At 43.2% G+C, this 13368-nt stretch overlaps 1 protein-coding gene across 5 annotated transcripts in view; it reads left to right on the top strand.

Annotated features, from left to right (window-relative positions):
- gtf3c2 (general transcription factor IIIC, polypeptide 2, beta) overlaps positions 1–13368 on the top strand; it is a 33582-nt gene that overhangs the window by 15104 nt on the left and 5110 nt on the right. For all 5 annotated transcript variants that reach the window (XM_061929867.2, XM_061929866.2, XM_061929865.2 and 2 more), the window contains 7 exons: positions 3403–3434; positions 3508–3637; positions 3719–3863; positions 3953–4114; positions 4229–4307; positions 10547–10675; positions 10772–10972. In XM_061929867.2, coding sequence (XP_061785851.2) covers positions 3403–3434; positions 3508–3637; positions 3719–3863; positions 3953–4114; positions 4229–4307; positions 10547–10675; positions 10772–10972 — 878 coding nt within the window. The remainder of the gene's footprint in view (positions 1–3402; positions 3435–3507; positions 3638–3718; positions 3864–3952; positions 4115–4228; positions 4308–10546; positions 10676–10771; positions 10973–13368) is intronic.

The raw sequence follows: 13368 nt of genomic DNA, 5'->3' as shown, positions 1-13368 counted from the left end.
AATAGATTGTATGTTTAATCTTATGATTGGTCAGTCTCTCTTTTTGTGTGTGTGTGCGTGCGTGCGCTTGTTAAAGTGCCATTTTTTCGGCATTGCAAATTGACGCTGCTTTAAAACGTACTTGAATTGATGGAGACAAAGTTTAGCTGACTGACTTTGGCTAAAAAAAAATTCACACAAATTTGTCTCACTCTCATTAGCTAGCTAGCAAGGTAGAAGCTAACACTCTTACCGAGGTTGAGACCGCATCCTCCCTCTAAATGTCCGACATAATGTCTACGCTTTAAATGCTCGCGTATCACAGATGTACTGCTATAAAAACAAGGTCCACTTTGCAAAATGAGCAAGGTATTCATGTTTTTAACAAGAATAAGAGGAAATATCCTTAAACTTTACATGTAGTTTACAGTGCGGACCGCTTCCGCCCGGAAAAACACGAGTGATGACTTCACAACTATTGACGACAAATAAATATAAATATAATTTGTCGGCGACAAATTCTATTGTCGACCATGGATTGTCGACTAATCGTTGCAGCCCTAAACAATACTTTATCTTACTTTTTATTTTTGTGATTCCTCATAGCCTGATGGCTCTAACTAAGAGTTTGACTTAATGTTCAAATAAGTACGTCCACCTTGCTCTGACGTCACGACGTAGCCAGACTGCAAAACCCCCTAAACAGAGGCATCCAAAGTGTTTGCAAGCTCATGCCAAATTGCATAAACTTTATAATTTTACTATTAAGCATTGTTTACCATGAGTATCCAACTTTGTAACAACATTTTTAAGTAAAAAGTAACTATATTAATCTTAGGTCCCCTTTAATTGTACAGACATTGTAAGCTTGTTATCTGTCATACATCTATTGGCCAGGAGAGGGCACTGTTTGCCAAATTTAAAGGATTCTGCAGTACATGAGTAAGAATCACTTGCTCATGGACATATTTCACAGAGGAATAACATAGATTAACCCTTCCAATCCCCTCAGAGGGTTTGGTGTTAGTCGTATATTAATTCTCAAGTGTATCATCTCCTTGCAAATGATAGTAAATGCACAAAGCACATAATCACACACAAGCACCAACATCAAATGTCCGGAACGTTCAATGTCTGGAACCTCAAATGACCTCACGTGTGTGCTCGGGGCAGGGTGGTTGGGGGCGGAAAGCTGTTTGGTAACAGTGACAATATTTATCTTGCGCACTCGCTCAGCGTGGCGTGCGTGCTGACAATATGGATGGTGGAGCCTCTGGTGCTGTCCGCTTCTCACAATCAACTCCACTCCTTTGACTTGGCTGATAGAAAAGTGTATGATGAGATGAATGACTCATGGGCCTCATCCATCTCACACACACACACACACACACACACACACACACACACACACACACACACACACACACACACACACACACACATCCTGTTAGGGCTGCAAATATATGTGTGTCACAGACAATCTGATGAAACAACTCAGCACGCATCCTGTTTGTAGTATCCCGTGTCGTATGCAGGCTACATGCATCTAGCATACATGCCACGTATTCACCGTAAAATTAGTGTTTTAGAAGTGCTGCGGTTGTACGTGAAATAAAACGCAGTCTGTTGTGCCACAAGCTTCTCTACAACACATTTGTCTTACTTCTAGAATTAAACAAAGAAGCAGTGGGATGTAAAAAGCCTTATAAATTCTGACACTTCACTTATTTTTCCCCTCCCCTGTGCACCTTGTGCGCCATGGCCTTTAGTTTCTAGTTTATTTCCGAGGAGCGGGTCATTGAGAAACTCCATCAGCTCGCCGCATCCAAGCATAGCCTCAAGTTATTAGGAAGACGCTTCAAAAACACTCAGCTGCAGGAAGAACATTAAGCTCTGTTTTATGGTGGGTTAATACGGTGGGCTGTTTTTAAACCTCAAGATATATCAGACATTGATATGATAGCCAGTTGTGCAATTTGTTCTTCAGACACAACAGCAGAAAGGTGCTAACATGGCCATGGCCCAAAGGTTCCCTCGAGGTAATCCAAAACTCCACCAAAAAGCATTGCAGAATTCACAAAAGTGCCACCTCTTGCTGCACTGTCCCATAGTGGCCTGAACCAAAAGGCAAAAAACACATGAATACAAGAGGGAAATATCAAGAACACACAAGTGCACAGAGCTCCCACAACCAGCAGCCACGATAGTGGTGCCACATGAATGCACCACCAAGACTGTTGGAAGCAGTCTGTAAAACTTTCTCTCCAGTTCAGTGGTGGCTCAAGATTCAACGGTGCTTTGTGCAAGACCCCCTTTTATTTGGGCAGCTGGTCTGAATTCATCACAGTAGTAAACTCCAACACTTTGGCATTAGGGTGTCTTGCTCAAGGGGGTAATGCATTCTTAATCACACCTTCAACCCCATACCAGTCATTATTAATTGGGCTCATTCTTCAAAGTTCTTTTAAAGCAGACAAGATGACATTTGACTGGTCTTGTCTGATTGTTTGAAGGGTCGAGGGTGAAGTGAGAGATGGTTAAATACCCACAGCCCCTCTCCACCTCCACTCCACTGACATGGCACGCTGTTTGCGTCAGATAAATGATAGTGTCTCTTGAATGAACGAACAAGTGTGAACGAGAGGTTAGAGGACGGGCATGTCTATGATGTAGATGAAGAAAGTTGGGAGTGGGCGTTTAAAAAGACAAAAGATTTGAGCGTAAATTACACGTCCATCAGACAAGGATCTATAATTGAAATGACAAAGAAGATGCATCGCACGGCCAGTTGTTAGCGCTGGAAGCTGTGAATTTTACACCGCTTGTCTTCCTATTTTGTCTATCATGCTGGACGAGTGCTCTGCGAAACACTGTTTTTGGTTTGTTTTCAATTAAACACGTTGTATAAACTCTGACTTAAAGCTTTCTTTGTCAGACTAAAATATGATCACTGAGCTTGTTGTTTTCTTTCAAAAGGAGATTATGAAGAATATAAAGAATGTTTAGGGTAAAAGTAGCATTGGTTGGTTCCTGCTTGTCTTGTAGTACCACTTTGTGCCTCAAGAGACTCAAGCAGAAAACATACCTGCATAGAGAGTAAAATTTGATGTGAGATCTGACGTGGTACTTGAAGGTGACATTTAGCTTATTAGTCTCCATGTGTTTATGGCATTGAGCGGCTGTGGCTCATGAGGTAGATCTGGTTGTTAAATAAACACAGGTTAATTGGTTCGAATCCTGCTTCCTCCATCCTTGTTCTACTGCTGATGTGAGATAATTGTATAAGTATAGGACACTTCTCTGTATGTACAGTATATGCAATAAATACCGTTTTATCATTATTACACCAACCTAGACCATAGGACAGAAACATTACGCTACATTTAAGCTCACTAAATGTTGTTCATGTGTGTCACTTCCCAGGTGACAGCAGCCAGTGTGGAGCCATTTACAAGGTGAGTCTTTGATATTTTTAACGTTTGTGCTAATCTTCAAGCGAATGTTTGCTCACATGCTGTCTCTCTGCAGCCTGATCCTGTTCTTACCCTCAAGCTGGGCTCCTTGAAGTCGCTCCGTCTTGAGCAGAGCGGACAGGTTCTGTCCATGGACTGGCTGCCTGTTCAGCCACATGACGTCATCGCTATCGGGTTCTACGATGGTACGATCTGCTTACTCTTGTCTTAGCGTTATTTGTGCGTTTGTCTTCGGCGTAATACGTTTGGGTCTCTTTCCTCTGAAGGTATTGTGGGTCTGTGGGATCTGAACACAAAGTCGCCATTGTTGCGTGTTCAGGTGTCACATGACTCTCTGACCCTGCTGCCGTTCAAATGTTTCCTGGCTCATGACAATGCCGTGCGCGCTCTGGTTTTCTGTCCTGCCAATAGGTAGTTGTTTATGAATAAGTCACAAAAAATACAAACAGAAAAGAAAGATGACTAATTTTAAAGTAACACTTGCTATTTTCCATCTGAAGACATCTTTTAGCGTCTGCGGGGGAGGACCGCTTTTTGAAGACGTGGGACCTAACGAGGCCTTATGGGCCAGTCACGGTCCAGAAACGATCTGTGCCCAGTGAAGTCTACTGGCCCTTGAATGCAACTGGACTTTTTTGGGCCGAGGACAACGCTTTTGTATCGTAAGGCACACACACACACACACACACACACAGTGTTACAGAGAACACACGCTATAATGCAAGTTACACACATTACAGAAGAATAATAAGTTATGGTAACTTTGTCTTCTGCAGAACTTTCTCTCAAGGAGTACATTACTATGACCACAAAATGTGCTCCTACTTTGCAATCCCCAGGATGATCACGATGTGGGTGAGTCTGTTATTTATTTTCAGCTTCCTAGTTCTTTAAAAGGCCCCTCTAATACTGACAACTTTAGCACTTATTTCATTGTTGTGGACCTAAAAAAGATGTCTACAGGTTAAATTATCCCCAAAATAGACACAGTGGTGATTGTAGGCTTGTTTTCTAACCAGTTTGAGCACATTTTGTCTGTGGGCAGTCCTGCATCAGCCTGCTGACGTTACCTACAGAAGACTGCTTTAAAACAGCTAGCTAGCTATGCTAGCGTCCGTCCACAGTTTTAGCTACTTCTAAATCCCTAATCTTTGCCTCCATGGCGACAAATAAACTATGTTTCTTACGAGTATCATCCCGACAGGACGAGGAATAGCTTCATGCTTCAATCAATACACACCCTAGGAGTAGGGCTGCCAACTCCCTGAAAAAATAACCTAATTTTATTGGGCATTTTTTATTTGCGTAAAATCAGAATCAGAATTAGAAATACTTAATTAATCCCCGAGGGGAAATTAAGATTGAAAATGGGTTTTATATTATCCACAAAGGTTGAATGGAGGCAACTGGACTCTTCTTCCATCCATCCATTTTCTACCGCTTGTTCCTTTTGGGGTCATGGGGGGTGCTGGAGCCTATCTCAGCTGCATTCGGGCGGTAGGTGGGGTACACCCTGGACAAGTCGCCACCTCATCGCAGACAACATTCACATTCGCACACTAGGGCCAATTTAGTGTTGCCAATCAACCTATCCCCAAGTGCATGTCTTTGGAGGTGGGAGGAACCCACACAGTCACGGGGAGAACATGCAAACTCCAGACAGAAAGATATTGAGCCCAGGATCGAACCCAGGACCTTCGTATTGTGAGGCAAATGCACTAACCCCTGTTCTACCGTGCTTGTTGAAGATAATTCATTCTTAAATAGATGTATTTCCTGCTTAACTTAAAACAGAATATATTCCGTTTGCAGCTTTATGATAGCGCAGATCTCCAACTTTCATCACTATGAGAACTACTCTGACAAAAAGAGATGTGAGATATTTGTTTTATTGCGTTGACTTGCGGGGCAGCACGGTGGAACAGGGATTAGTGCTGGTGCCTCACAATATGAAGTTCCTGAGTTCAATTCCCGGGGTCTGGGTTTTTCTGTGTGGAGTTTGCATGTTCTCCCCGTGACTGCATGGATTCCCTCCAGGTACCCTAGCTTCCTCCCACCTCCAAAGACATGCACCTGTTAATAGGTTGATTGGCAACACTAAATTGGCGCCAGTGTGCTTATTGCAACCATAGACCGCAGAACACTTCTATTTAAACTTTTATACACTTACTTTAGTTATCTACTGACAAGATAGTTATCTACTGACAAGACGGCGTGGCGCAGTGGAAGAATGGCCGTGCAAGACCCGAGGGTCCCTGGTTCAATCCCCACCTAGTACCAACCTCGTCATGTCCGTTGTGTCCTGAGCAAGACACTTCACCCTTGCTCCTGATGGGTGCTGGTTAGCGCCTTGCATGGCAGCTCCCTCCATCAGTGTGTGAATGTGTGTGTGAATGGGTAAATGTGGAAGTAGTGTCAAAGCGCTTTGAGTACCTTGAAGGTAGAAAAGCGCTATACAAGTACAACCCATTTATTATTATTTATGCGTGTTTGCTGCTGTAGCGAAACTGCTGTGTCAAAACTGGCGTGTGATGTCACATTTGACCTTTTTCCTCTAACTTTACAGGGTGCACCAACCCCGGAACATGAATACAAAACAATCGGGTCTGTTGGCCACTTACTTAATAAAAATACAGGAGAAAGTGCATCCCTTGACACCTCTGTACAGAACGATTTTGTGTCTAAATACAGCAAGATTTCTTTTTTCAAGCAATGGTTGGCAACCCTACGTAGGAGGCTACAATAGCTAACAGCAAGCTAGCGCTTTTGAATGTAAACAAATGGGTTGATCTATACAAATATTGACTGGAATGATACCCAGTACAAGAGCCGTATCTAGTCGATACTACAATGATTACATCAATATTTTTTATTATCACAAATTCTTTTGTCTTTTACTTTTTTTTTAATTGATTTTAAACTCTGAAAGTAAGTTTTTGACACAGGGGGACTTTAAGTATGACCAATATATGACCCTACTACCGGTACTTGGTATTGGATCCAAACCCAAATTTGTAGTATCACCCAAAACATAGGTCTAGAAAAATAAGGGCTTATTACATTTTAACAAACGTGTGCATAAAACTATCCCTCCATCCATTTCCTACTGCTTTTCCCACATCATTTTGACTAAACAAAAATTACACAATGACAGTGTCTTACTGTATGTCAGAAGCCCAATTATGAGCCTTTGTAACCTATTTGCTTACTTACTACTAAAAGAAGAAGCTGTCTAGTATTTTAATTATGGTTTTAATGCCAAAATTGTTATTTGATTGCAATAAGAAATGTGTGTTTAATAGATCATCAGATTGTCTGTTAAAATAAAGCTAATAATAAAATGAAGTATCGAAATACATCGGTATCAGTACCAAAATATTGAGGGACAACCCTAATATGTATCTGTGTATGAGTGCATGTGTGCATGCGTGCGTGCACATGTACACATATATACGCAGGCACGGAAAGTACACACACACATGTGTACTGTGCCTGCTAATGTGTCGACACGCACGCATGCCCAAACCCAGGCACGCACACATATATGTATAGACACATATACTGTAAGAACACATAAACATACATCCAGAAAATAATCACAGCACTTTACATTTTATGTTGCAGCCTTATTACAAAATGAAATAAATTAATTTTTGTCCTCAAAATTCTACACACATTTTACATTTATGACAATGTAAAAAAGATAATTTTTTTAGAAAGTTTTGGAAATGTATTGGAAGTAAAAAAAAAAAAGAAATTACATGTACATAAGTATTCCCAGCTCAAAAGTGAGATCAGGGGCATCTTGTTTCAACTGATCATCCTTGAAATGTTCCTACAGCTTAATTGGAGTCCACCTGTGATCAATTTAGTTGATTGGACATTATTTGGAAAAACACACACCTGTCTATATATAAGGTCCCACACTTGGAACCACCAGGATTTTTCTTAGAGTTGGACAGCCGTTCAAACTAAGTGATCGGGGGAGAAGGCAGTCACTAGTCAGGGAGGTGACTAAGACCCTGGTAGTCACTTTGTCAGAGCTACAGTATTCCTCTGTGGCGAGAGGAGAACCTCCCGGAAGGACAACCATCCCCGCAGCAATCCACCAATCAGGCCTGTATGGTAGAGTGGCCAGATGAAATGCAGTCCTTTTGTAAAAGTTTGCGAACATGCACCTGAAAGACACTCAGACTATAAAAAACAAATTGTTCTGGTCGGATGAGACAAAGACTCTTTGGCGTGAATGCCAGGCATCATTTTTCGAGGAAACCATGCACCGCTCATCACCAGGCCATTACCATCCCTACAGTGAAGCACGGTGGTAGCAGCATCATGCTGTGGCGATTTTTTTCATCAGCAGTAACTGGGAGACTAGTCTGTATAGAGGGAAAGATGAATGCAGCAATGTACAGAGACATCCAGAGCGCTCTTGAACTCAGACTGGGGCGACGGATCATTTTACAGCAGGACGACAACCCCAAACACAAAGCCAAATTATCAAAGGATTGACGTCAGGACAACTCTGTACATGTCTTTGAGTGCACAAGACTGGAGCCCAGACTCCAATCTGGTTGACATCTCTGCCCAGATATTGGTGTGCCAAGCTTGTGGGATCGTATTCAAAAAGACTTGAGGCTATAATTTCAGCCGAAGGTGCATCGACAAAGGTTAAAGCAAAGGCTGTAAATACTTATGTACATTGGATTTGTGTGATCCATCCATCCATTTTCTACCGCTTGTCCCTTTTGGAGTCGCGGGGGGTGCTGGAGCCTATCTCAGCTGCATTCGGGCGGAAGGCGGGGTACACCCTGGACAAGTCGCCACCTCATCACATGGCCAACACAGATAGACAGACAACATTCACACACAAGGGCCAATTTTGAGTGTTGCCAATCAACCTATCCCCAGGTGCAAGTTTTTGGAGGGAGGAAGCCGGAGTACCCGGAGGGAACCCACACAGTCACGGGGAGAACATGCAAACTCCACACAGAAAGATCCCGAGGCCGGGATTGAACTCAGGACTACTCAGGACCTTCGTATTGTGAAGCACATGCACTAACCCCTGTTCCACCGGGAGATATTTTTTAAATTTTCAAAAAATTCTAAATCAAACCCCCCAAAAAAACACAATATTTCACATTGTCATTATGAGGTATTGTGTGTAGAATTTTCAGGGACAAAAATGTATTTATTCTATTTTGGAATAAGGCTTTAATATAACAAAATTTAGAAAAAGTGAAGCGCTGTGAACATTTTCCAGGTACACTGTGCGTGCGCGTGTGTGTGTGTGTGTGTGTGTGTGTGTGTGTGTGTGTGTGTGTGTGTGTGTGTGTGTGTGTGTGTGTGTGTATGTATTTATCTAAAGAGGCGAAATTTTGGTCATCTGGATGCTATGGGTCCTTTAATCTTTAATGTACCCCTCATGAGGTGCACAATCATTGTGCTTATACTACTGCACAGTGTCATACTGAGAGCTGTTTTTCATTTTTTGGTTATTCAACTACAAACCCCGTTTCCATATGAGTTGGGAAATTGTGTTTGATGTAAATATAAACGGAATACAATGATTTGCAAATCATTTTAAACCCATATTCAGTTGAATATGCTACAAAGACAACATATTTGATGTTCAAACTGATAACATTTTTTTTTTCTGCAAATAATCATTAACTTTAGAATTTGATGCCAGCAACACGTGACAAAGAAGTTGGGAAAGGTGGCAATAAATACTGATAAAGTTGAGGAATGCTCATCAAACACTTATTTGGAACATCCCACAGGTGAACAGGCAAATTGTGAACAAGTGGGTGCCATGATTAGGTATAAAAGTAGATTCCATGAAATGCTCAGTCATTCACAAAAACAAGGATGGGGCGAGTGTCACCACTTTGTCAACAAATGCGTGAGCAAATTGTTGAACAGTTTAAGAAAAACCTTTCTCAACCAGCTATTGCAAGGAATTTAGGGATTTCACTATCTACAGTCCGTAATATCATCAAAGGGTTCAGAGAATCTGGAGAAATCACTGCACGTAAGCAGCTAAGCCCGTGACTTTCGATCCCTCAGGCTGTACTGCATCAACAAGCGACATCAGTGTGTAAAGGATATCACCACATGGGCTCAGGAACACTTCAGAAACCCACTGTCAGTAACTACAGTTGGTCGCTACATCTGTAAGTGCAAGTTAAAACTCTACTATGCAAAGCCAAAGCCATTTATCAACAACACCCAGAAACTCCGTCGGCTTCGCTGGGCCTGAGCTCATCTAAGATGGACTGATACAAAGTGGAAAAGTGTTCTGTGGTCTGACGAGTCCACATTTCAAATTGTTTTTGGAAACTGTGGACGTCGTGTCCTCCGGACCAAAGAGGAAAAGAACCATCCGGATTGTTATAGGCGCAAAGTTGAAAAGCCAGCATCTGTGATGGTATGGGGGTGTATTAGTGCCCAAGACATGGATAACTTACACATCTGTGAAGGCGCCATTAATGCTGAAAGGTACATACAGGTTTTGGAGCAACATATGTTGCCATCCACGCCCCTGCTTATTTCAGCAAGACATTGCCAAGCCACGTGTTACATCAACGTGGCTTCATAGTAAAAGAGTGCGGGTACTAGACTGGCCTGCCTGTAGTCCAGACCTGTCTCCCATTGAAAATGTGTGGCGCATTATGAAGCCTAAAATACCACAACGGAGACCCCCGGATTGTTGAACAACTTGGTGAACATGCCCTTTCCCAACTACTTTGGCACGTGTTGCAGCCATGAAATTCCAAGTTAATTATTATTTGCAAAAAAATAAATAAAGTTTATGAGTTTGAACATCAAATATCTTGTCTTTGTAGTGCAATCAATTGAATATGGGTTGAAAAGGATTTGCAAATCATTGTATTCCGTTTATATTTGCATCCAACACAATTTCCCAACTCATATAGAAACGGGGTTTGTATATAACCTGTATCCCAGCTATTACAAACAAGAGGGTTGAGTCAATCAAAAGTTACTGTCATTAACTCTGTGACTGCAGAACAATTGTTTTTAGTGTAATGTCTGGACGCTAACGGTTGTTTTATTTTCCTGTTCACTTGCAGTCCATCTCTTACTCTGATTGGCTGAACAGTGTGGTAACATCGGACGTGCTGGGTGAGGTCATTTGTGCCGCGTTGCCTCCAATTAGTATCGCTATTCACTACCCAAAACGGCCGGTTGAGAGAAGATTTGTAAGTTTCGGCCCTCTTCGGCGTTTTAGGATTTGAAAAATAACAATAATCAGCATTTAGAAACAAACAGTCTGTCTGTGTCCTCCATGTCCTCAGCCCATCTACTTCACCACGGTGGAGCCTCACGAGGACACTGGAAAGAAGCAGGATGGGCCGGCGGATGCTGGTTGTGAGGAGGAGGAGGATGAGGAAGTGGAGGGAGAAAAAGGCAGAAAGGTCAACGTTCCTCATCTACAGCCTGAGACGTACAAAGAGGCTGAAAGGAAGTACTACCTTCATTACACTGACAACAACATGGTGGGTACTGGAGATTCTTCACTTCTTAAAGAGAGACCATTTTTAATTTCACAGTCATCAAGACAAAATGGAAGAGGTGTGTCCGTTATTGATACACACGTACCCAGAAATACACATCACATTAAGATACACATGTCACGGGGCTGGAAATGGTTCTTTAAAAATGTAATCATTTTATAACCTGCTTGACCAACGTTCAATATGTGCAAAAATGCCTTTTAATGGCAAGTCAATGTCATTCTTCACCCTAGAGAAAAAAATTTAACTTGTCACATAAAGACAATTGGGCGTTTTTTGTTCGGATTTTCCCCCTTCCAACCTAAGGCAGCAAACGCCTGATAAGCTTATCTGACGTTTTATAAGATTGTCTGATTAAATTGTCCTGTAGTCTGAGCATACTTGCCAACCCTCCCGAATTTTCCGGGAGACTCACGAATTTCAGTGCCTCTCCCGAAAATCTCCCGGGACAACCATTCTCCTGAATTTCTCCCGATTTTCAGCCGGACAACTATATTGGGGGCGTGCCTTAAAGGCACTGCCTTTAGCGTCGTCTCTCACCTGAAAAGGAGACTATTAGATATGTCTCCGTTATCCATAGGTTTATCTATAACCCATAAAGTAGGCAGGCACAGAGCTATTTCTCAGCGTGTGTTTATTCCAGCCGGCACGTTAATACACTGACACATAACATCCGGATTCCCATCATGCATTGCTTCAAAACTACGGCAAGTAGTAATGTCCAAAATTTCCAGCCAGACAAACAATATTGGGGACGTGCCTTAAAGGCACTGCCTTTAGCGTCCTCTCACCTGAAAAGGAGACTATTGTATATGTATCCGTTATCCGTTTATCTATAACCCATAACACGGTGGACGAATGGATATAGTCACTCATGAACGGTCAAAGAAGAACAATGTGGCGGCAACGCAGTATTATGGGCCACCTTGCAAGCAACATCCCATTTTCATTTGCGGATGTTTTCAACAAATCCGTGAAGGATATGTTCTCGGATTCAGAGATCGCTCGCCAGTACTCAAATGGCAGAACAAAGGCTACTCAAATAGTGAAAGGTAAGTGTTATTTTTTTTTAAAGTAAGGAGCAAGTACAGTACAGTTAGTAGAACAACTGTGTTTTCATTACTGTGTACAGTACTATATATATATATATTAGATATTTCATCCGCAACCGCATCGGAAAGTCGTCAACCATTCGCAATCCACCCGATCTAACATTTGATCAGAACTGCATCCGCCCGCCATCCGCCCGCACCCGCCCGTTGTTATATATCTAATATAGACGATGCAAGGCATTAGTGAGGTTATAAAGCTTTTGCCTGTTAAAGAAAGGAGACTGATCCAATGCAGAGCAGACATTCGCGTGCCACACTGTCACGACCCAGACGCACACCAGAGCGCAATCATATGGGAGCCGCGCTGAGCGCACCTCCAAGCGCGTCTCGCTGCCGGCGACGGCCGGGTATGGGCCCAACGCTCCAGCGCCATCCATTTTCAGGGCTAGTTGATTCGGCAGGTGGGTTGTTACACACTCCTTAGCGGGTTCCGACGTCCATGGCCACCGTCCTAGCTGCTGTCTATATCAACCAGGGTGAGCCCCACCCCTTTCGTGAGCGCACTGCGCGCGGAGTGACCCCTGTTACGAGCCCCCGGCCACGGGGGTGGCGGGCAGGTAAGCTGCTTACCTGCTGCGCGTGACGCCGGCCGCGGCGAAGGCGGACGAGGCGGGGTGTCGGTGCGGTGGGCGCGGTGGTAACCCTGGACGTGCGTCGGGCCCTTCTCGCGGATCGCCTTAGCTACGGCTCCCGGTGGGGCCCTCTCGGGGGAAGGGGCCTCGGTCCCGGACCCCGGCGTAAAAGTGTCCATCTCTTTTTTTTTTTTTCTTCTGTTGTGGCATATGCAGCAGGTGCCTGCTCGTTTTTCGTATGTGGGTAACAACATTTAACTATGTATATATATTTCCGAATTGGTTTAACTGCCACCCGCCTGAATCTATTTAAAATCTAATTTTTTTTATTTCAAACGCCCGACCCGACCCGACCCGACCCGCGGATAAAATCTAATTTTTTAAAATTTCATCCGCCCGATCCGCGGATAATCCGCGGACTCCGCGGTTGTGCCCGCAAACCGCGCATCTCTAATATATATATATATATATATATATATATATATATATATATATATTTTTTTTTTTTTTTATATATCCATCCATCCATCCATCTTCTTCCGCTTATCCGAGGTCCGGTCGCGGGGGCAGCAGCCTAAGCAGGGAAGCCCAGACTTCCCTCTCCCCAGCCACTTCATCCAGCTCCTCCCGGGGGATCCCGAGGCGTTCCCAGGCCAGCCGGGAGACATAGTCTTCCCAGCGTGTCCTGGGTCTT

This window comes from Nerophis lumbriciformis, linkage group LG34, assembly GCF_033978685.3.
Source record: "Nerophis lumbriciformis linkage group LG34, RoL_Nlum_v2.1, whole genome shotgun sequence".
NCBI lineage: Eukaryota > Metazoa > Chordata > Actinopteri > Syngnathiformes > Syngnathidae > Nerophis > Nerophis lumbriciformis.
The sequence above is the reverse complement of the archived record's forward strand: the minus strand, read 5'-3'. Positions and strand labels throughout refer to the sequence as shown.